The sequence below is a fragment of the Notothenia rossii genome (assembly GCF_949606895.1).
Source record: "Notothenia rossii genome assembly, chromosome: 5".
In the NCBI taxonomy this organism is placed as follows: Eukaryota; Metazoa; Chordata; class Actinopteri; order Perciformes; family Nototheniidae; genus Notothenia; species Notothenia rossii.
This window is the reverse complement of record NC_136903.1, coordinates 7720792-7745652: the sequence shown is the minus strand read 5'-3', so window position 1 is coordinate 7745652 and position 24861 is coordinate 7720792. Positions and strand designations below refer to the sequence as shown.

Genomic DNA, 24861 nt, shown 5'->3' with positions numbered 1-24861 from the left:
GTGGGATGCCACATTCAGTGTCCTTTTTGGAGCAGAAGACCGTAGCTAGAAGCTGCAGCTAGACTGCAGAAGTATTAGTTTTTAGTTTTTAACGATGGAACCATTTCACACACAGATATAGGGAGGCTAGACCTATACAATTGGTTTACTTTGGTTTATAATTTCACGTCAAGACATTTATGTTATTTCTTTCTGACGCACTTTCTAAATAATATATTTACTTTCTAACATATTTATCTTACTGCATGTATTCATTGATGAAAAGAAGCCATGTGCAGTAATATAGAAAATGGAGGATGCAACTCATTGTTATTCATCGGGATATCGAATCGAATCGTTGACAGGATAATCGAATCGTGAGACCAGTGAATGCACAGCCCTACAAACTATACACTAAGTATTTCTTCGTTTTGAGCAACTTCCTGATTCCTCTTCCCAAAGCCTTGTTTATGGACTTATGGATTTTGTGTTGTTTTAATTCACATTTCTACTCTTTTATGCAGTGTGCACCAGCAAAGTTTGCTCAGCACGAAAACATATTCTTTCCCACCGTCCATGTTGGTTTAAAGGTTTCCCTTTTTTAAATCTCTTTTGTTTCCAAGATAAAGAACAAAGTGCCCCTCTATTCGGCAGTCTGGAAGTCAACACACATCTAAAGTTTCCAAATCTGTTATATTTGACCTAAGTTTCATAAGAGAACATTTCTAAATAACATTCCTTTCACACGGTAAAAAAACGCTGACTAATTTCAATAATAGATGTTTTTAATATCTCATTTCACATTCTCTTTGTTTATCCCATTATAAATATTTTAATCTCCTTATTTAATAACTTAAATTATTTACTATTAAACTTAATTCATCAAAGTAACAGCACTGCCTCTCCCGAACACCCCCTCTCACTGGGAGGATCATCGGTGGGATGATGCCGTTTTCAGATCTTCTCTCAGCTCCAGTTATGTTAACTTTACGTTGTTTGTTTTTGTCAGCGGAGCTCCACGGCCCTGCTCTGTTTACTCTGATCCTCCGTCTGTATGAACAGTATTTCCTCTCCCCTCTCACGCTGTCAGGCAGGAGGAGATGCAGGAAGTCGCTCCATCAGACGGATAGACGGCTCAGAGTCTAACAAACCTTTAGCCTCGCCTCAGCGCTGCAGCGTGGTTAAAGCACCGTGGAAACACTCTGATATCAGCCCCATCATTAAATCTGCAAAGTCAACTTTATTGTCAATCTTTCAGTTTGTGTGTCCAGACAGAGAGATCGAAATACCGTTTCCCACAATCCCAAATACAAATATGTATAAAATATGTATATTCTACGTATACACAACCAACAGACACATTTATACATGGGCACACATTAAGATAAAAACACAACAATCAATATATAAAAAATAACAGTCACTTCAATATCTTTGGGAACATTAGTGCAAGACTGTCCATAGCAGCGTAAAAAGTGTCTGGTGCTGGATTTGAGTGTTGAGTTTAATATGCTATTCCTTGTCTTAAAGTAAATAATATCCTACTTTTACATGTTGTGAGCTTTAATTTGGCCCTTCATAGTTTATTTGACAGGTAATCTACAGATCTTTCACTGTCAACGTGTTAGAAAAATCTCACTCTTCAAGGACCCATGTATTTATGATCCTCTCCAGAATGGAAGTATTCATCACATACAGAGCATCAACTAGTTCCTGAACAGTGTCCTTCACATGCTGATATCCAAGAGAGGGAGTTACACAGTCAAAAAATGGAGGAATACCGGTTATTCTAGGTAATCCTACAGTTTTTTCTCAAAATGTTGGCTTTTTTCTGAAAATCAAAAAATTCCTACTTTTTCTCAAAATTCTTACTTTTTCTTAAAATCTCAAAATTCTCACTTTTTCTAAAAATCTCAAAATTCTCACTTTTTCTTAAAATCTCAAAATCCTGACTTTTTCTCACAATTTCAAAATTCTCACTTTTTCTGAAAACTTAAAAATGTTAATAATCCCTGGTCCCCGGCTTCAATCTCAGGATTCATGTATCTGTGATCCTCTCCAGAATGGAAGTAGTCATCACATACAGAGCATCAACTAGTTCCTGGACAGTGTCCTTCACATGCTGATATCCAAGAGAGGGAGTTACACAGTCACAAGATGGAGGAATACCGGCTCTTCAAAGTAATCATTCATCCTGTCATGTACAAAATACTGAGTTTTTTTTCAAAATGTTGGTTTTTTGACTATTTCTCAAAATTCTGAAATTTTTTCTCAAAATCTCAAAATTCTGTCTTTTTTTCTCAAAATCGCAAAATTCTGACTTTCTCTCAAAATCTCAAAATTCTGTCTTTTTTCTCAAAATCTCAAAGTTCTGACTCTTTTCTCAAAATTCTGTCTTTTTTTCTCAATATTTCTAAATGTTGACTTTTTTTCTCAAAATTCTGACTTTTACTAAAAATTCTGACTTTTTTTCTCAAAATCTCCAAAAAGTAGTCATCACATACAGAGCATCAACTAGTTCCTGAACAGTGTCCTTCACATGCTGATATCCAAGAGAGGGAGGTACACAGTCTCAAGATGGAGAAATAGAAAGCAGTATTCAATGTTTACTTCAGATTAGCGCCACGTCAGAAATGATCATGCTTGTCATATGTCTCTCTCCATAGAGGCTGACTCATCATATGTTATAGTTTGGATTCCTAAAGCTTTTAGTCTCCGATCCAATCATTCAAGGGTGGTTTTCACTAAGTATTGTTTTTTTTGGACGGAAACTATAATTTACATTTCTTTTACTAAGTTCAATCTGAATTTACTTTAAAATAAAAACATCTATATTGATTGACTTTTTTCCACATCCAACTCACAGGTTTATCATTGCTTTGAGAAAAAAGATTATTAAATTGCCCCTTTTTAGAAGTGAAGACTATAGTAATTTGTTCTGGGAATGTCATTTGAGACCTGGAAAACAGGCTCAGGGCTTAACAGGTTAATGAGTAGTCCTTCCTTGCTCATGCTTATCCCAGCGTTTATAAACATTTAAGGTGATAGCAAATGTAACAAAGTAACATATTTACCAACACATGTTCTACGCCACTACATACTTACATTTAAATGTGTAATGTGTCGGTTCAGCAATTCTCCGCAAGGGTTTTTAAAATTGTTCCGTGCGCAAAGCATTGTGGGGATTTTAAGGACGCAAAGTCTACTTCTCACCTACTTCTTATGAAAATACATTTGAATGATGTGTCCAATTCAATGAAAGAAATGTAGATAGACGGCATAACCTTGAGCTATTCAGATAACATTTCCGATTGTATTTATATATCAACCTTGATGTTAGAGGCTGCAGGATATCAGTCGGTCTGCTATAGCTCTACAACTGTTGGATGAAGTGAACGTTTTTGTAGATATGAATAACTCACAGAGAATAAATCCTACTGACTTTAGTTATCATGTGACTGTTCAATCAATCAATCAATCAATCAATCAATCAATCAATCAATCAATCAATGTTTATTTATATAGCCCAATATCACAAATGCTACATTTGTCTCAGTGGACTTCGCAGTTTGTACAGAATATCAGTATGACAATACGACACCCTCTGTCCTTAGACCCTCACATCGTACAAGGAAACACTTCCAGAGAAAACCCACAGTTTAAAGGGGAACATGGGAGAAACCTCAGGGAGAGCAACAGAGGAGGGGTCCCTCTCCCAGGACGGACAGACGTGCAATAGATGCCGTGTGTAAATCCAAAAGATAATACATTTACAACATAGGTAGTCCAAATGTTTGGAAATGCATGTGTCTATAATAAGAAGATGAATCCACGAGTATGTCAGCAATCCTGTGGGAGCCCTCAAGGAAGTAGTATGATGAGAGTCTTTCAGGACCGCAGAGACAGGTTCAGCTACGACTCGAAGTCCAGGACTCAGATCCAGGACTCAGGATAGAGGATCCAGGACTCAGGATAGAGGATCCAGGACACACGACCACAGCAACAGGATTAGCCACGTCTCAGGATCCCGGCGTATATATGGACACAAAAAAGAGATTTGGGGGAAACTGGGTTAATCGGAACATGAGAGTACACAGGTACAAACAGCCAGAAAGACGAAGTAAGGTGCCCCCCCCCCAACAGTCCAAGCCTATAGCAGCTAAACTAACTGTTACCTTAGCTCCAAAAGCAGCTCACATTTGTTCACTTGTCCAGTAATAAAGTCAACATCCACTGAATGAATTGGTTTTACATTTCGTACAATCATTCAAGATGCTCGGGAAATGTATCCTACGGTCTTTGGTGATCTGAATTTCATGGTACTATTTCAGGTTTTGAGTACAATGTCCCAAAAACGATTGTATTATATGTCATTGTCATCAGCTTTATCTGTGGTTTGTGCTAATATTCACTCGCTAAAATTCTTAAAACAGTTGGTGGTAATAGTAAAAAAGTACAGAAAGATAACTCCTAATACCTACTAGCATGCTAGCTTGGTCATTTTGAGCTTATTAGCATACCGAAAGTACCATCTAGCTCAAATCATAGGATTATCTTTCCTGTCGAGAGGTAGGAAACAAGAGTCTGACTTGTTTGTCTTGAGCACTGTTTTGAAAGTTGTTTTAATTAAGTTTTATTGCGAGCATAACTCTGTTAAAGTTCCTTCAACGATTCCCTGGATTCCAGCAGAGGGGCTCTGTAGGTGTCCAAACAAAGAGAGAAATTGCGGACAGGGATCAATAAAGCATTGCATTATATATTAACCCTGCACACTGTAGGCTGTTAATCTGCAGCTTTGAGGCTCTGAACCGCTGCTTGAGTTACTCCAGCGGCACATTTTTCCAACACTGTACCTCTTAATGTTGACCCTCGCCCACGCAGACGCTGAAGAGCAGCCGGTAGATGGGAAGCTGTGTTACTATGCGGATTTTATTAACTCTAATACTTCATTTTTGTCCTCTTGTTACTTTATAATCCTCACTATTGTCAAACTAATGCCCTTATTATCTTAAAAACAGTTTGTAATTAAAGAATCCACACAAAAAGACTTATTTTTCAACAATCAGCACGCCCTAAATAGCTTCCCAACATCCTCTCAATCAGCGTCTCAATTTGCTCTCAATACATCTTATTTGCTGTGGAAGCACAAACTGCCATGTGGAGGCTAATGTTTTAGTCGGAGCATGCACTTCCGTAATGAGCCTTGGCATTATTCACCTCTCTACATGCTCTTCTGAATCACGGGGCTCCATCCTGTTCATGCTAATGCGGAAACATTTTCATTATCTGTGCAGTAAGACATTTAACAGGCTCTCTGCTCCTCTGCCGCTGAAGAGGGGCTATAATTAGAGACAACGGAGACAAGTGTCGAACAAGCAGAGACCTGATTTCCATGGAGATATCAGGAAATGCTCATGCATGTGGTCAGCATAATTAGAATGGGATTATTCTCAAAGTACAATGCATGTGGAAGAATGAGCCCTTGTGACCGTGGCAACGTAGTAACAAACAGAGGTGGAAGAAGTAGATCTTACTCACTCACTTAAAGAGTGAGTTTTGGGGTTTTTCTTGGAGTGTGTCATATATGCATACTATATCACTGTAGGCAATGTCAAATGTGACTGTTATCCATCTTCAGTACTGCAGCAACATTTTAAATATACATTTGTTTTAATGTTTCAAAACCTTTGTGGATGAACCAGGGTGTCCGCGGGGTCTTACAAAGTAGTAAAAGTTGATAAATCAATTTAGCAAAAATTAAGGATATTAAAAAGTATTAAACGGCATTTTCCAAGGTATTACATTTTGTAGCTTGTTCCAATAAGTATATAAATGGTCCTAAGAGGTTGTATTCTACAGTCTGCCTGAATGTAATCATTGCGTAGGTGTGTAGTGTGATTCTGTGTAGTTTATTTATGGCATCCCGTTGGATTTGACGTCATCTGAACAGGACATCTCACGCTCACTGCTTGATAGCGCGCGAAGGTCAGTTTACGCCGGTTGTTAAACAACATCGTTATGGGGAAATGCAAGGCTGCGTCCAAATGGTTGGAAGATAAGGAGGAAGGACAATCAATACTGTATATAGTCAATGTGAGGTAAAGTGTGTCGCCAAGGTAACCGGTTAGAACTCCAAGTGGTGATGAGGTCTTAAAAAAGGTCTTGAAAGGAATTACATTTGACTTCAGGATTCCTGCATATACCCTGATGAACATCCTTTTTTCAACAAGTTAGCGTCCATGCTAACAGCTCTGAGTTTGTACGAGGCACAGTGTAGCAGCGCTGTGTGCTAAATGCTAACATGCCTGCACTGATAATGTTTACAAGACGATATTTACCAAGTTAAATGTTACCATAATCGCCTTCTTAACGAATTAGCATATTGACATTTGCTAATTAGCACTAGACTACAGCTGAGGCTAATGGGAACGCTGTTAGTTTTGCAGGTGGTGCGTCAACAAATAAACATTGTTTCAACGTAATGACAGTGCTAGATGAATCACAAAGGTTATTACAATTCAACCTGACGGAGACATAATTTCCCGCATCACATTTCATGGCGATCTCTCCAACAGTTGTCCAGATATTTTATTCCGCATGTGAAGGGGTTGGTTAATACTGCAGACATCATTATGCAGAAAAAGGGCATCAGTGAGAGAGGATATTAAAAAAACACATCTGTTCACCTTGAAAACACAGATGGTTAAAAACAGTTTCCACAAATGAGATTCTATGGGAGGAAATTGGTTTAAGGGAAGCTGAATTTGACCGAGAAATAACCTGATGTTCTGCAGATAGGTGGAAATGTATTTGTTGAACTTGAAGGAAACACCTGAGAGAAGATAGCCCTGCTCCGCTCAGAGTTTCGGTGGATAAACTGAATGGAAACCGCTGCCTTGATGCACAGATATTTTGAACTCTTGAGATATGTTTCTGCACTAGCCATCTGCAATCATGAGGTGGAAGTTAAAACTGTCTCGTTAACATTTCTCATTTGAACTAATAAGCAGAGCTTGCTCCGAGCTTGTTTACCCATTGCTGGTTGAGAGGTTTTAATAATGATGCAGATCATTTGGCCCATCTATTCGGGGCGGGCTGCAGGGCCAAATGGAAATGATGGTTTTCCACATATCACAATATTCAAACTGTTACTGAGTATTATTTTAAAGGTCCCATGTCATGGCCATTTCTACTGATCATAATTCCATTGTTGAGGTCTACTAAAACAAATGTATATTGTGCAATGTTCCAAACTCACATTGGTTTCTCATACAGCATCTCTGTATAGTATGTGTATTCACTCTCTGTCCTACACGGCTTGTTGGAGCTCCTGCTTGTGTGTGTGTGTGTGTGTGTGTGTGTGTGTGTGTGTGTGTGTGTGTGTGTGTGTGTGTGTGTGTGTGTGTGTGTGTGTGTGTGTGTGTGTGTGTGTGTGTGTGTGTGTGTGTGTGTGTGTGTGTGTGTGTGTGTGTGTGTGTGTGTGTGTGTGTGTGTGTGTGTGTGTGTGTGTGTGTGTGTGTGTGTGTGTGTGTGTGTGTGTGTGTGTGTCAGGAGCTTTCAGTCGGACAGCGAGGGACTGACAGCCTGGCACGCTGATGGAAGAGAAGTCTACACTGCATTCACATTCAAAACACTTCACACATCCTGATGGGCCCCGGACTCACAGAGAGGAAGGTGTGTGTGTGTGTGTGTGTGTGTGTGTGTGTGTGTGTGTGTGTGTGTGTGTGTGTGTGTGTGTGTGTGTGTGTGTGTGTGTGTGTGTGTGTGTGTGTGTGTGTGTGTGTGTGTGTGTGTGTGTGTGTGTGTGTGTGTGTGTGTGTGTGTGTGTGTGTGTGTGTGTGTGTCCGCGTGTGTCCGCGGATTGGTCCAAACGTAACGGCTCCGCGGATGTTACGTTACGTCACTACACCCAAGAAGTAAACAGTGGAAAAAGAGAAATCTCCAACGAGGCGTTCTGGGGCAGCACAGACAGGTCTTTTCTGTGTTAGAGTTTTACTCGCTACAGGGTGTACTTTGAGGGTTTGTGACTCTGCAGACCGTTTACAAGCAGACAAAGCTACATAACACACAAGGGGACGGGTAATAACCGGAAAAGCATGACATGGGCCCTTTAAACTCTACTTGTTTTCCACCTGCTCCTAACTCCTCTGCATGGTGATTTACTGTTTAGTTTGCACTCTATTGCTAAATTCAAATTTAAAAATGAGCCGTTTCCAATCATTTTTTAGGAATTGGGTGAACTTCTTCATATTTTCAGTTCGTTAAACGTATGTGGTTTGTCAAATTTTGCAATTTTAGCCCATATTAACTTAGCAGCATTTTGAGCACATGCACCTGCCTTCACATAGATCTAATGTTTACTTCGTCACCATTTGTGTTGTGAAGTGTTTCTGAGGGGCCTGCTGGACTTCTCTTGCAGCAGAGTTGTACCTTTTGTTGGCTGTCAACACAGAGAATGAAACACTGGAGAATTAGTATTTGTTTTGGGAGAAACATGCTACACCGAAAACTCAGGGTAGGATTGAGAGAAATGATCACCTTTCAAAAAGTTTCATCACTATAAAATGTTTGCACTGCTCTTATTTCCATGGCAGCAATTAAACCGTGAAGCAAAATGTCGTCCCTTATCAGAAGCTGCAATAGAACCTTCTAAGTAAATTCAGTTACTTGGATGTGGTGAGTCACTAGATATCAAGAGGTCACATATCCCATTAATACCTTGTTAGTTATCCAGTAGTACATAGCTGTTTCAGGGATGGCACGCGGAGCTCGTGTCTGTCTGGGGTCTTGGCAGCAGGGTCTCAGTTTTGACTGGCATCGTGTTGTTGCTCAGCGTGCCAGCAGTCAGTCCCTCCTCTTCCTCTTCCTCTCTGCTGCCTGAGGTGATCTTCATTTTACTGGGTCACACTGAAACCAGAGCTGGGTGGGGGGGCTGCCTGGCGTTATAAAAGCTTGTGATGTAATGAGCAAAATGATCAGCTCAGAGGTGTTGAGATCTTATATAGTCGGCTGCAGCACTTCACCCACACTTCCTGTCTGAACAAAAAACAATGGGGGGGACAAAGGAGATAAAAACGAGACGGAGTAATACTTTATATAAAACGGGGAAATGGGTTTGGTGACTGTTGCTCCATTTAAGAAAAAATTATATAAATATTATATAAACATAACAAGTGACGGTAAAATAAAACATGGAATGAATTATAAGAAATACATTAGAAGTCAAATTTAAGAATGTTCAATAATATATATATACATAAAGTAGAAGAAATTATAATATAAAAGAATAGAGTAACAAAAAATTGAATGTAATATTTATAGAAAGACAATTTAGAGTAAAATAAACATAAAAAATAAAATCCAGAATAAAAGCTAAAATACAATTACCAATACTATTCAAAAATAATAATTGTAGTTAATGTGCACAAAGGTAAAATACAAGTAGAATAAAGATCTTTTTATCAACGTAAGAAGTCAAAATAAAATACCTAATTAAAGAAGAGACAATAATTTAAATAACAATAATAACAAATATTTATAAAAAAATGTGTACATAAGAATTTAAAGATGACATTAGTAACAAGCTTTATGTGGACTTTTAGGTAATTTTTTTGAGGCAATCTTTGTGTAAAATAGTCACCCATGTAGTTGCCTGAATAAACATCTGCTGCCCTGTATCTTTGTCTGTCTCTGCTCTAAATTTGCCCGCCCCCTCCAGCCTCACTCTAAAGTCTGCACACTACGTGAAAGCTTAACTGTCGCTCCTGAAAATGAAATGTGGTACAAAAGACTGGCACTACGGCCGGGTTCTTGCATTGTTTGGTAATAACCCCTCATTACAGTGATTCTGGTGGCAGTGGGCACGCTGGCGGCATTCAGCTCACACTCTGCCACAGCCTCACATAACTCTGGCTCCACTTAACCTGACAAAAACTCTCAGGACTTTCATTCGCCGTCCTTTAATCAAACAAGAGGTGCGACAATTCTGAACGCTTTCCAGCCTGAGTGAGAGCGATGGGCAGAGTGTGTGAGAGAGAGAGAGAGAGAGAGAGAGGTGGACTGTGAGAGGGAAAGAGGCTTTGTGTTTGTGATGTTTCCTGCGTGTGTGTGTGTGTGTGTGGGCGGCTGTGAAACCTGAACAGGGGAAGGTGGCAGCAGCATGGAGCTGAACCAAATGTGTCACTGGGCCAAGAGAGGAATTTACAGGCAGCGGCGGCCTGCTAGGAATTCAGAAGGGGCATGCTGAGTGTGTGTGTGTTACTTTGTGTGTGTGTGTGTGTGTGTGTAGTGGTCAGATTGTATTCCATCTCTTCACCCCCTGGCCAGTTATAGGACTGAGCTGCATGCTGGGGCTGCCTCCTCCTGCTGCAGTGCATGCAACACTCACACTCTCACACACACTCAAACACTCGGAGGGGGAGCAGAGTAATGAAGTGGCAGCCGTGACACAGGTAAACTAAAATAAATAGAGGAAATAGTTTGGTTTTCTTTCTGGCTTTTGCTGTTTATTTATACTAAATAATCTCCTTGCAGCTCTCCATAGTTTTTGCTTTTGCAGTTTAAGTGGCTCAACAAGGTGGAAGTGATTGTGATTATTTCGAGTGCTTTTTTTTGTATTTAAAGCCGGAGATTTGTATTGATAGAGTTTTGCATTTATATTTTGTTAATGTTCATGATTATGAGACAATATATTTATCACTTTTTAGAGTAAAAACTCTAAACATGATGATTGATTTGCATCACAAGCTCAGGTTTTTGTCCAGAAACAGAAAACAACTAATTTAATTCACAATCATTTGGTCCCAATCCTTGTAACAAGCACGTTTTTGGCTTTATTGTTACTCTGTTAAAGAACTAATCAATGCACAGACCAGTTGTTTAGCACTGTTACATTAGGACAGTGCTACAAAAACCTTGAATGTCATGCTGTTTGTGAGAGCTGCAGGCTGGAGGCATCATCAGGAAAGCTCTTCTGACTCTCAGGCTGTTAAATAATCAGAGCAGCCCACTCTGCACGCTGCCAGAAACCCACTGTGAAAATGTTTTAACCCACTTCAGTCCTGCAGCCAAAGCAGGACGATCTGCAGCTGAGGCTCTGTGCGACTCAATTACCTGACTGTTATTTAAACATTAGGCCAGGCACCAGTGTCACTTAGTACTTGGTGTGTGTGTGTGTGTGTGTGTGTGTGTGTGTGTGTGTGTGTGTGTGTGTGTGTGTGTGTGTGTGTGTGTGTGTGTGTGTGTGTGTGTGTGTGTGTGTGTGTGTGTGTGTGTGTGTGTGTGTGTGTGTGTGTGTGTGTGTGTGTGTGTGTGTGTGTGTGTGTGTGTGTGTGTGTGTGTGTGTGTGTGTGTGTGTGTGTGTGTGTGTGTGTGTGTGTGTGTGTGTGTGTGTGTGTGTGTTATTCCAATGGATTTTTTAATTACATTTTTATATATATATTTTTGGGGCTTTTTATTTGAATTGTGTAAGCGCATGTTAATTAAAAAGGACGCATGTGGAGTTCATTAAGTGTTTTATTTTGCCAAGAGAAGTCATTTGGGTATTTATTGTTATTTAGTTCCAGTTTTCACTCTGGCTTCTGCATTTAAAGAGACCATATCATTCTGTAGGCATTTGATATTTCCTGTAGTGTGTTTACAGAGGTTTCTGTGCATGTAAATGGGCTAAAATCCCAATTGTACCATTTTATAATGCAATACAATTCAAGATAAATAAGAATGTCTAGTGTTAAGATAAAATGCAAACAATTGAAAATAAATAAATGACATGTGGGCTTCCCTAACAAAGACAAAGCTATTCTTTAACAAATATTTTAACACAGGTGTTGTATTTGCTCACTTAAAACGCTGTACTCTTATATGTATACACAGTTGCCAGTTATTTCCCCTGAAATGCACTCTCTTGTACTCTCACCCAAGCATCCTCTCACTCTCTCTACTGTACAAACACACACACTCAGTTAAACATGCACACTGTGCTGTGAATGAAAATGACCTTGCTGTGTTTCCCCATAATGCCCCCCCCCCCTCCCTCGCCGCACTTCAAACACATTTTGGCTGGAAACACCCTTTAAATAGCCGAGACCTTTGACTGACAGTACACCCACTCTGCACATCGAAGAGAAACACAATGTCAGTTGCACATCTGTTAAACAAAGTCAGTCACATGGAGGTTTACTTTATCAGTGATGATGACACAGTGATCAGTCTAGCATCGAAGAAAGGAAATGTCAAAGTGCTATTTGTAGCGTTTTAACAGCAGTGAATCATTACCACATTACCACATACAGATTTATTGTTTGATAATAGTCAAAGAGGACATGTTCTGCTCATTTTCAGGTTCATATTTGTATTCGGTGCCACATGTTTACTTTGGGATTTTAGCCTTTGGAGACCATTAACATGCACCAAAACCTATATAACACACTACAGGAAACTCTAACACAAAACATTTGCACAGATGAATCACCTCTTGTCCTACTGAATGTAATCAGCTAGATGTCTTACTGGTAAAATGAAGCTTCTGATTTCTCTGAAGTTGAAGTGAGTTCACTTTGCTCTCATGAATTTTCACTGCTCTCAAGAGCTCTCCTCAGCTTTTGTCTCGCATGCTCTTAGAAGTAAATCAAAGTGCACACTTGCAAGTGATTACATCCTGATTGTCTCAAAAAGCATTTGAGCTTACGATAGATGATTAAATCTGATATTATTCATTCTGTAAACAAAGCTTTCTTAAAGTATTAGGAGAATTGAGCAGGTCATTCGATATTTCTCTTCCTCTAATCATATTTCAACTCTAGTCTTTTCGTTCTGGCGGTGGCGGCGAAGTCGATAGGGAGTTGGCTTGGCAACTGGAAGGTCACCAGTTCAAGTCTCGGCAAGTCCATGTGTGTTTCTCAATCACGAGGATGCTGGCTTGGTAGTCGCGTACTTCCAAGTCACTTCCTTCAGAAACGAAGCAAGTATACTTCCAGCCACGGCTTCGGAAAACGAAGAAGAATGGAACAGGCTAACAAGTCTGCCACTCTCTCTAACGGTTTCAACATAAACTGTACCGAAAATAAATACCTCACGATGTCTATCTAATTATGAACTTACTTTCACGGAACACATTTATGGTGATAACAAAGTAACATATGTAACACATGTTCTACGCCACTACATACTTACATTTAAATGTGTGCTGTCGGTTCAGCCGTTCTCCGCAGGGTTTTTTGAAATTGGTCCGTGCGCAAAGCATTGTGGGGATTTTAAGGACGCGAAGTCTACCCATGTGCAATCTCGAATTTTCCCCCAAACCAAGGACGCGGCCTTGGTGGAATTCCAAGTATGCTGGAGATTGGAACAGTCCTGCGGCGGCACTCGATGACGTGGCATCCTTGAAATATTGGCTTGGAAGCCAGAATCCTCGAGATTGAGAAACGGCCCAAGTGCTACCAAGGTGCCCCTGAGCAAGGCACTGTTCCCGACACTGCTCCCCGGGCGCCGTTCAAAATGGCAGCATGTCATGTCTGCTCCTAACACTAGGATGGGTCAAATGCAGAGAAACCATTTCCCCAAGAGGGATTAATAAAAGTCCATCTTCTTTTTTCTTTCTTACCGCCTGCAAAGACCATTATTAGGCAATTTTGGTAAATCATGTTATCAATAGACAATCACAAAGATTACTGTCAGCCAATCATGACTCACTGGGAAGTAGCATCTGAGTGAATATCGGATAAATCCCCCGGTGACAGTTTGATTTCTGACTACATAGGGACATTGATTTTCAGGATATGCGAACTGTTTTTCGCAATAAATCAAGAGGTAGAAAGCCCTTTAGACTGTAATGAAGTATCTAATGATTATTTCTGTCATTGTTAATTATTTCCGAGAAGGCGGAAATAGTTTTAGTGTATAAAATGTCCCTAATCGCCCAAAACCAAGGTGATGTTGTGAAGATAATCAATTCATAATGATGTAAATACTCTAATGACATTTGTTGGTGATTCTCTTTCAGTCAGTCCAGTATTCGATTGAATTATTTCGGCAGCACAACATATTATTTTTCCGTTACTTAGCTACAAGGACAAACGGGAGTAAAGCAGCTGGAGTTCATTAAGCGGTGTGTCCAAGGGTTACATGACGCAGCAGGTGCAGTGTGTGACGGCTCGTGTGTGGTGTGTGTGATCATGTGTGATTGCACGAGAGTTGGGATGTGTTACCGACCACGGCGTGTTTACGTAACCCGGAGAACCTCCACCAACGTCCTTCACAAAAGTCATGAGGAACTGGACGAGTGAAGTGTTCTTCGTTTTAAGAATATTTAATAAAGTAGCGTTATAATAGACGTTACAAAACGTTTCACAGCTGTGTGGAAGAGAGAGGGCGCGTCTCCCCGTACATTCATTATTTATATCATTTTGTATTCTTCATCTATTGGTTGCAACGACCAGGGGCGGGTCTTCCTCTTGAATTAGATTTGTCTCCCGCGAGTGATTATACAACGTCAATTAGTGAGAGTTTGACATAGTGTGTTCATTGTATAACTCCACAAGTCACTCTCCTTATACTCACACACACAACATATTATTTGCTACATGCTAAAGGCTACAAACAACAACTTTCACCAAAACGTAAGTCGGGTGTGTCGAAAATGTCCCGAACATCCGGTTTCAGAATCAACCGGTGTTATTAATTTAAAGTTACGGCACATAACTATTGATTTCATTTCTTACACGAGTCAACAGAGTCAAACTGAGAGCTGACTGCAGATCAGCGGTCAGGATGTTTTGTCAGAGGAAGGTTTGGTTTATTTCCCTCGTGGCGTCGCAGGCCTTTTGAAGAAGAAACAGAGAGTGCTCGGGATGCAGGGGAGCTTGTCTGATAAATGGAGATCGATAGAAGAGCAACAAATCATGAAATTAAACGGGCTTGACAGGCAGAGCGGTCTCGAGGTCGTTATTTTATCTCGGATGACAAAGTAATGATCCACTTAGTCTGAACAGCTTGTTTGGGTTCCTGGGTTTTTTGACATTGCATGAAAATCCTGTGTTATATCTCCTTTTAGATCTCCTATTACCATTGCACAAACCCATCATTCATTTCTTTTTTAAGAAACCTTTTATTTATTTGAAGTGATTTGTCCATTCATTGTTCAAAATACAAACACATTTTTCCCCCTCAAATACAGTATAAATCTCATAACGTATGCCTCCAAACGTGGCCAAAAATATTTTCTAAAAATGGCTCCTAATTTGAAAAGGACAGACATTTGTTTTTAGCTTTTTAAAAAGCCTTTAAATCTGGACTCGTTGTCTATTTCATTATTCTATAAAACAAGATGTTGTATCACAAACATAGTCTTCATCACATCCGAACCTGTGATGGTTTTGATAGAGCGTCGGTTCCCCGCTGGGATCGGAGCTGAAACGGGTGTCAGAACCCCATAAAATCTGTAATATCGTCCGCAGTGTGCCTGATTGGTTCAGATCCGTCTCGTGTCGTCTGAAGCAGATGGAGCCGAATGTGTCCGTGCCCATTTGGCTTCAGATGTGAGAACTCAAACTGACACTAATGGTGAGAGGAAGGACTCGGCAAGTTTGATTAATTTGTGGGATTGATATGTTGCAGACTCTGAGGAAATGATTAATGCTGCTAGCGTCAGTGCATCTCTTATAAATGGCAGTATGTGAACATGAATCTGAAAAACAGGACGGATCCACTTCTTTCCTGCATGGACTGCGTTAGGATCCCTGTTCCTTCTAGACGGCTTTCCTGTAAATCACATTAAGTTCACATGTGGTTTATGGGATGCACCCTGCTCAATACTACTCTTTACATAATCATGGCTGTGATTTGATCCTCCCGTGCTCAATACATTACTACTGCATGCAATTCTTTCTTTGAGATTTCCCTATGGGGATGTAAAGACTCAATAGGCCCCGAAAGAACAAACACATGCATTGATGGAAAGATGTGGGAGAGAAGGATTGTCAAACCACTCACCAAAGAACTAGCTGCTAATGGCTGCCTTGTGTTCTGTCTCATTTGAATCCATCTTGGTAATGGCCGACTCCAGTAACAATAACAACTAGCCTACTCGCTCGATCAAGATGCAATTACTGTTTGCTTACTGTTTTATTGTTATTTATTCTTGCGCACCATAAAACTAGAAAGACACGACATGCATTTTTTAAGTTAATAGAAACTGCAGTTCAATCAGAAGAGACGGTTTTGATGTAAGAATACATATTTATTGCAGGGATACACAAATGAATGTAATTTGGCCCCGTTGTGCAGGAAGTATCATTCGGGAGGGGAGAACTGATCCGATGAAACCCCCGGGGGTCTACACACTGGTGGTGGTGAATGGATAGTTAAGTCCGGTGTGAAGGGGAGGGGCTTAGCTTGACCCTGGATTCAGAGGGACGGGAGGTGAAAAGGGGAGGAGGGGGGTTGTGTAGAGTCACCTGAAATGACAGCTGTCAGAGGGGGGAGATCAGACTTAAAAGGTTTGGCAGAGCGCTATGATAGGCTCTTGTGATGCCGACAATTGAGCAGCCCGACCAAGCAAGGAGGCAGAGGCAGAACGTCCAGAAATACAACCCGGTGTGGGCATTTATTACATTTTCGAGCACAGGACACAGCCTCAATCTGGCTGTTCCCGTGAGCACAGTCACCAGCCACAAGGATCTCACACACCAGGGAAAACAGAGCCTAAATACACACACACAAATCAGGCCAATAAGACACAGGTAGGGGGGGGGGGGAAAGAGACAAAACAGGGCACCAGGCGAACACAATTACCAGCAACAGACAAAACGGGAGGGGGAACACTTTCAAACTAAACCACATGTGCCCAAATCCGTCAGTCCACAGTGACGAAGTTACCTATGTCACAGCTCTGGGGAATAGAGCGAAGTGATTGGTTAAGCTGGGGAGTGACGCCCCCGGTCACTTATTGAGAGGAGAGAGAGTAGTTACGTGAGATTAGTAAATGAAGAGTAAAGATGGTCTTCCTGGTTGAACTTATGCTGAGCTTCATTAGTCGGCTAATAATTGTATAATTTTGATTCAATACCATAACACTTTATCGTGAGATCAAGTCTGACTTTGTTCTTGCATCACATATTGCATCATCAACATGGACACAAATTAGGACAAGTTACAAGGACACAGACATTAAACATGACATTACAAATAATAATCTTTAGTTCAGTTCAAGGTGCTTCACATAGACATTTCACAGAAAATTGACGGCATACAGATACAAGTAAAAGACTTAAAAACAAAAATAGCATCGAGTAAACATATAACAAATATATTTAGATTAAAGGTACAATGATTTTGTAATAAAAGGGGGATAATGCAAATGTTTTGGTTCAAGCCAACGCTTCACATTTGATATAGTCATTTGACCAAAGACTATTGATTTGTGCACCTTCTACTTTTTGGGTTATCCCCTTATCTTGTCCTCTCCATCTAATTCCAGTTAGTCCCCAATTTGCAGGGAAGAGCATTGAACTTGACCTATTTAACCAGGAGCATCATTTTTCAGACATGTCTTGTATCTGGATTGCTTTCTGATCCTTTATTTCACTCGTGTTCTTCGATACCCTTCTTCCTGTTTGACCGACTTGTACGTAATGATCAACATGAGGTAGCTTTTCCTCTTTCAACCTGAGCGACTGTGACAAAAAATATCATTTTATGTTCAACACTGATTCTTTTATGTCATCCCACTCCACTAAAGCAGCACTATTCCTGCTGTTATTATAAGAAAAACCCACAATGGACTCGGAGATGCATTGTGTCTTTTATTACATGTGTTAAAGGGCATTGTTGAAAGGGTGCTTTATGAAGCTTTTAGTGCTACCTTTCCCTTTCCCTTTACAGCTCAGGTTATTGTTCAGCTCTACTGAAATGACACAATCATGTCTGTTATATCATGTACTATTTTAGACCTCGCTGCAGAGAAGGGATCCACACACACGCTGATAAACAACCTTTTTAGGGGACACTGACAACGCTTTTTACTTTCATATTCTGTGAGCTATCAGACCTGGATCTATCAGTTCCCCCTGGAGAAGAGCTTCACACATCAGCTGAGAAATAACCAAGCCTTTGTGTGAATGTTGGCGATCAATATCCATACTTACTGCCAGGCCCACTGAGAGGATTTAAAGGTGTCATCATCAGTGGTCGTAAATACCTTTTTCACCATTCTGGCAGAGGGATCCGAGTTAATAGGTTTAACATATTGCATTTCATTTCATAAGCTCTTTGTGAATACTGCATGCGTCCATTAGTTCCTACACATTTGTGTGAATGAGAAATGGGTTACGGCTGTCATCATGCAATATTTAACATTTCTTAACTGTGTGTTGGATTGATTGTTGCAATATTTTCTTTAAAGGGGCCCTATTATGCTTTTAGGTTCATATTTGTATGTAGTGTCTCTACTGTGACATGTCTCCATGCTTTAATGTTCAGCTTTTCATTTTTCTCATACTGCCTGTGCTGCAGCACCTCTTTTCACCCTCTGATTGAAACCAGAGCCCAGTCTGCTCTGATTGGTTAGCTGGATGACTCTGTTGTGATTGGTCAACCGATTAGAGATGTCCCGCCCCTTACTCCATCACGTACAATGTGTTGGAGCGCTCCAAACAATAAAATGCTTTCCAGTAATTCAGGATTTTAGCCTTTGCAGACCATTTACATCAGGGGTGTCAAACTCAATTTCATCGTGGTCCACATTCGGATAAAGGTTGCACTCAAAGGGCCGGTTGTAATTATATAAATATATATATAAAATAATGTATTATATTACATTATTGCCTCTGAATTGGATTATTATCGGATAGGATAATAACTTAGTAATTAAATACGTCTGAAAGCAGAAGTCCAGGGCAAATAATTGCAAGTTTCTTCAGTGCGCGTCTCGTCACAAAACGAGATGCATTGTGGGACATGTAGTTTATGGGCAACCGGCTTCTGTAAAGTGGCATGTAACCGTATAATAAACGTATTATATTCTTTGCAAGCTCTTGCGGGGCCACATAAAATGAAGTCGCGGGCCGGATTTGGCCCCCGGGCCTTGAGTTTGAGACCCCTGATTTACATGCACACAAACCTATATAACGCACTTCCGGAAAGGGAAACCCCAAAAGCCTAATAGGGCCTTTTTTAAATATTTATTGGGAGAAAAGGTTTTTAAGAGAGCCTCCATGAATACCAATGAGTTACCATAATAAACCAATTATCTAATAATGGTGTATTAATGCTTAATTTCCTTCTAAATTAATTGAATTCCCTGATTATAACATGTTCCTGCCAATGTAATTCAAGTTTTTTAATGTCATCCATTAACAGGTGAAAAAACAGACCTTTTCCAAATATAATCACGTAAATACAAATATATTTCCATATCCAGATTAGATCGATAGATACATAGATTTGTTTCCCTTTTTCTTATTATTTAGATTTTGAAAGCCAAGTATTTGAGAAAGGAAGAAATGAAAAGTTTGTCAATAATGAGGAAGTAGATGGTAGTGTATTTTGAGTCCCTGCTTCATTGGTTTACACTCTAACATGTTGAAGGGACTTTCTCCACATGTGCAACACACATGATATCACGTGCATTAATCAGCTCGCTGTCTATATGCTAAACAGCGTTGACAAACTGCTGTTTAGCATGTCTGTTGAATGTGTAGCCGCTCTGAGAGCAGAGAGTGTTTCAGTCGTAACTCTGAGCCCCGTCGGGACTGTCTGTTTTCCCTTCCCTGCTCCAACTGATCGATTATAATTCCATCCTATTCAGACAATCATTAATTCTTAAAGCGCCTCAGACCGGCTGCAGGGCGGCTTGTGATGTTGAGATAGTGAGCGGATCCCCTGAGGGATGGTATCTACAGCACGGGGTGTTTTTGTCCTGTAACACACACTCTGCAGCGTGACGAACACATCTCCTCCAGCACTGTAGCTCTCTTGAGGAAATAGAGCAGTCTTTCCCGTGCTCCTGAACACCCTTTTCTGCATTTTCTCTCAAACGTGTGTAAATGTGAGAACGGCCTCTGAGGTGATTCGTCAGGGCTGTAGAAAACTATAAATTCTCAGCGTTGTGCTCCGGATGTCATTTTTTGACTTGAATCTGAAAACCAAACACAAAATAAGGACAAAAGGCCAAACTCTAAACCACAGAACTCAAAACTTAATACCATGATGCTATATTTTAGAACTGAACTAACACTTCACATGTATTTTTTATGATGTCTCTTGTTTCAAACTTTTCTTATCTGTAGAATAGGACTTTATTTATCCTACATTGGGAATTGTTTTTGTTGCAGCAGCATTTAAAACAAGTATTGCACATAATTATAAATAAAAAAAGAGTAGAAAATAAACAATTATACAATATACACATCTCAAATATAGATGTATAGAACTTAAAGATTGAAAATATAATAGTTGACCGTGAAGGAAAAGATATGTAAACTCTATTGAAATGGCACAGTTATAACTCCAGTTAAACTTCTGTCAGTAAAGAATTTCAGAAAATAGTGGTTTCTTAGATGTGACCTCTTCAGATTGCTGGTTTAAAAAAAAAAAAAACGTCCAAAACTCAACAATATGCAATTTTCAATGATGTTAAATCTATTTATACATGTAGGCTGGAATAAATTGATTTAGCTCAATAAATTCAATTTAAAAGTGTCATGCTGTCAGAAAACTACGAGCCAGCTTATATTTTTCCTTCTTATGGTGTCATTCATTGTTATTTTCAAATATTTGCGAACACATTTTGTTGCATGAGATTTCCCTTTATATGTACCAAAGATTAGTGTTTCGAGACCCCAACAAAAGTGAGTTCTGAGGTTAAAGACAGAATTCTGGCTTCCTCCTCTTTAGTTCATTCACTGCAAACCTTCAGAGTAAACATCAATACACCACCACAGCAGGCATTGTCGACTCTTTGCTGTTGAAATGGACACACACACACACACACACACACACACACACACACACACACACACACACACACACACACACACACACACACACACACACACACACACACACACACACACACACACACACACACACACACACACACACACACACACACACACACACACACACACACACACACACACACACACACACAAATTTTGACCCCTCATTCCTCCGCGTGTTGTTTTCCCTGTCGAATGCTTTGACGCTGTGCTAGAGGCTTAGAGCGACTGGCCGAGTCTATAACTGATGGAGGCCCTGCCTGCACTGTCCAGCTTTTTGTGCTGAGCCCGACTTTTGATTGCTGTACAGGACGTTTTGGGTGGGGTTGTGGAGGGTGGGGTGGGGGGGGGGGACGTCACACAGCCAGCCCTCACATTCTACACTGAGCTGGGAAAGTCATGGACGAAATGCCCATGAGGGTGGAGAGCCTGTAATCCCACTACTGCTCCGGGGAATGATCGGCTCGTGTCGGCTATACTGGTGCTCACAGTGGGGGTGAAAATCCACAGCGGTACCCTCACAGAGATTTCACTGGAGCTAATTTTGTCTCCTCTCTCTCTCTCTCTCTCTCTCTCTCTCTCTCTTTCTTCTGTCGCTTCAGTCATAACCAGAGGACCACGGCGTTTCGCCATCCTGTGAGCGGGCAGATCTCTGCGGAGAACATGGATTTCATCCTGCAGGAACAGTGAGTTATTACATTTTGTTCCCACTTATCTGCAGCCCATTACCTCAAATAACCTGTTGAAGAAGAGAACATATATATTTGATATCCAATGCTTTGTGATACTTTGACTTTCTCCAGGTGGTTTGATATTGTCAATGCTAAAAATGGCCCCTTAAATTCTGTGTTTCCATCTCTGAGTTGAATGCTATGCTGTGACTGGGTTATTTTATCACTTCCTAAAAAGTGATGTTGCTGAAAATGAGGCAAATCTAAAAGGATTTAAGGAAAAAGCTCTTCTGCCCTTGTAGTTGAATGTTTCATGAGTTTGTTTCTGAACTTCTTTTTCACTGTGACTTCTTACCCATGCCTTAAGCAATCATCTACATATTTCTTCTCAAGTTAAGCCAGTATACTTTATTCGGTGGGTATCCAGCAGCTTTAAAGAGAAAAGCGTCTAGTTTTCAGTCAGGACGTGGGCCTTTTATTTCCCTGCTTTTTAACCCTATTGTCTACCCCTTGACCTCTGTGTGAAACGTCACAGGGTTAAGGGATAGTGGATAGGAGAATTCAAAAGGACTTAGGAGAAGAGACTGTGGTACTTTAGAGAATCCGAATGCACTTCCACTATCCGACGTGTTTATGATGCGCCAGCGGACTTCATAAATGTGCTTCTGCTGCTGTGGGGAAACTATGGAAACTAAAGTTTTCTATACAGCGGACTACAACATGGATGCTTAATAACAACGAGGGACTACTGTAAACTCATCTAGAGACTCTGCACCGTGCTCTGATGCTGTTGCTTTATGCTTTATGAACGTGGACAACAGAGAAACATATTCTTCATGACCAAAGTTGGAATTGAAATAAAAAAGGAAAGTGAAACTTATGCTCGTCACCCTCTCCCTCCGGTCCACATTAATACAAATGATCCCAATACGTATGATTGTATGAACTATGAAAAGATCTTAAAATCAATACAAATGTATTTATTATAAATATTAGTCCTTAACATCTATCACTGTGTACATCACCATTCAAACATCTTTTAAAAGTTGAACAACCCCCATGATGAACGTTCAAAACAAAGCACTTTGGCAACTTACCACATACGTTTTAAAAAGCTTAACAAGCACTGTAACTTTCATGATATCATTTCTCGGTCATAATCGATTGTTTCTGTGAACGGCCGAATGTTGTCGCAGCAAATGCTGCTGCCGCAAGGCATTGTGGGACACCACTTTCTCCTCTCCTTTCGGTTAGGGAGGTCCAGTGGTTCCTAAGCTAAAGAAGGTTATAAAGGAAGTTTGAAACCTCCTTTCCTTTCATACTAGAGAATTCGAACGGCACTTATCATGGCTGCCACTGAGGGACTTCCGGGTAATTTCACTCCGTTAGGAAGGTTCCTAAGCTAAATGGACTATTCGACCGCAACCCAAGAGTGTTTTTACTGTCTGGTGTTATAGTAGCGCTCAGTAAAAGCGTGATCTGCTTTCCTGTTTGGACCATTGGAGTTGGATAATGCTGCTGAATGTACTTCTTGTTGCATCCCGTTCTTTCTTAAAGTAAGATGAGAAAATTGATAATTGTAATCTGCAGCGAACCGCTTCAGCACGTGTATATTCACGGCATTAATTTTGTTATTCTACAATATTGTTGTTTTATAGTTATTTGTTAATGTAATTAATGCAATTTGTGTTCATTGAAATTGAAAAGGATATCGCATTGTGTTTGTTACTTTGGTTGCAGTTGTATAATGTCTTAAGTGTAATTTGGCTTGGCTTCCTATTTTGTATGGACATGCTTTTATTTTGAAGGAGAGTTAGCGCTGTTGACAGGAAGTTGTTATGTTATGGAAACAACATGATGGAGATTAACGGAGAAAAGTAATATATAAAGACGGAGAAAGTAAACACTAAAGTTTATGGTTAAGTGTTAGCACCCCGCGAAGAGGCACAAGCTCTTACGTTGATATTGGAGATTTCAATTAATTCAAAAAAATTATTAAAAAAACGAATATCCGCATAACGAAATAGTATTCCAACGAACGAATATTCGGATATTCGGGTACAGCCCTACAGACTATAACCCTTTATGTATCCCCAAGGGGACCATTTCATCTTTAACTGTTATTATAAACTAGACAAGATAGAGCAGAGAGGCTTCCAGGTGTCTGGTACAATTTCATTTATTTCAAAGAAGGTCAAAAACCCTGAGAAAGTTAAACTCCAGAAAAAAAGCAACAAAGAACAACTTGTTAGATCTGCTGGTTTTGTCTCGAGGCCTTGAACTTGACAGGTTTTGAGTTGTGTTATCTTCTCATCCGTCCCTGACAAGAAGGTGAATAAGTGTTTACTGGAGTGTGTTTTTGTGTCCTTGTGTGTTATGGCCAACTTTATCCCCGGAACAGGGACATGTTTGCACTTGTCAGCCACCGTAGCCTTCGATGTCTGCAGTTGGTAGATAATAACGACAATTTGTTTTTTAACCAGAAGGTTTTTCACTGCGAGTCCAAATTATTATTCTTTTTTATTGAAATGAAGGTTTATCACTGGTGAGTGCAGATCTCTCTGGAACAAACACACTCATGCCTGTTTAGAGGTCATTGCACTCTAAAGGCTTTGTGTATGAAAGGTTTTCCTGCCAGAGACTAAACCCACACCAGACTTTCACCACAATGGAGACAATCTCTAAGGTCTCAGTTACAATAAAATGGTTTGTGATGCAGCACTGATTAATCTTTCATAGCAAAAGCTCCACAACAATCCAAAAGAGACTATTCGGGAAGGTTTGCACAGGGATTTAGAATTTGAGTGTGTGTGTGTCTCTTTGTCAATCCTGTATGAAAAACAACATCTTGCTCCTGGCACTGTGCATCAGTTTTGGTGGAAGATAACAGTAATCATATTGCAGGGAAATGGTTGAAAGTGTTTCAATGTTTTCAGTTCTGCGGTCCACTTTCTGGATACAGCTCTGTTTATTCTAGCCCTTTTAGCAAGTCAAATGTACCTGCCGAAGCCCTCAGGTGGTGAATCTGAATGTCAGCTTGCAGAATACATCTGGGGGCAGCATGAAACTCTTAAACATCACACTTGAATTCATACCTTTGCAGCAGTCATGATGATTTTTTTCGACATTTGACTTGCATGGCTGTGGAAATAGAAGGGTCAAAACGCTGGGGAAATGTATCTATGATCCAAAAATGACAACGACAAGAAAACTGTATA

General features: G+C 40.2%; 1 protein-coding gene across 6 annotated transcripts in view; it reads left to right on the top strand.

The window, feature by feature from the left end:
- Positions 1–24861, top strand: part of LOC307038646 (pleckstrin homology domain-containing family A member 7-like) — a 168434-nt gene that overhangs the window by 68869 nt on the left and 74704 nt on the right. For all 6 annotated transcript variants that reach the window (XM_079680210.1, XM_079680208.1, XM_079680209.1 and 3 more), the window contains one exon: positions 21575–21658. In XM_079680210.1, coding sequence (XP_079536336.1) covers positions 21575–21658 — 84 coding nt within the window. The remainder of the gene's footprint in view (positions 1–21574; positions 21659–24861) is intronic.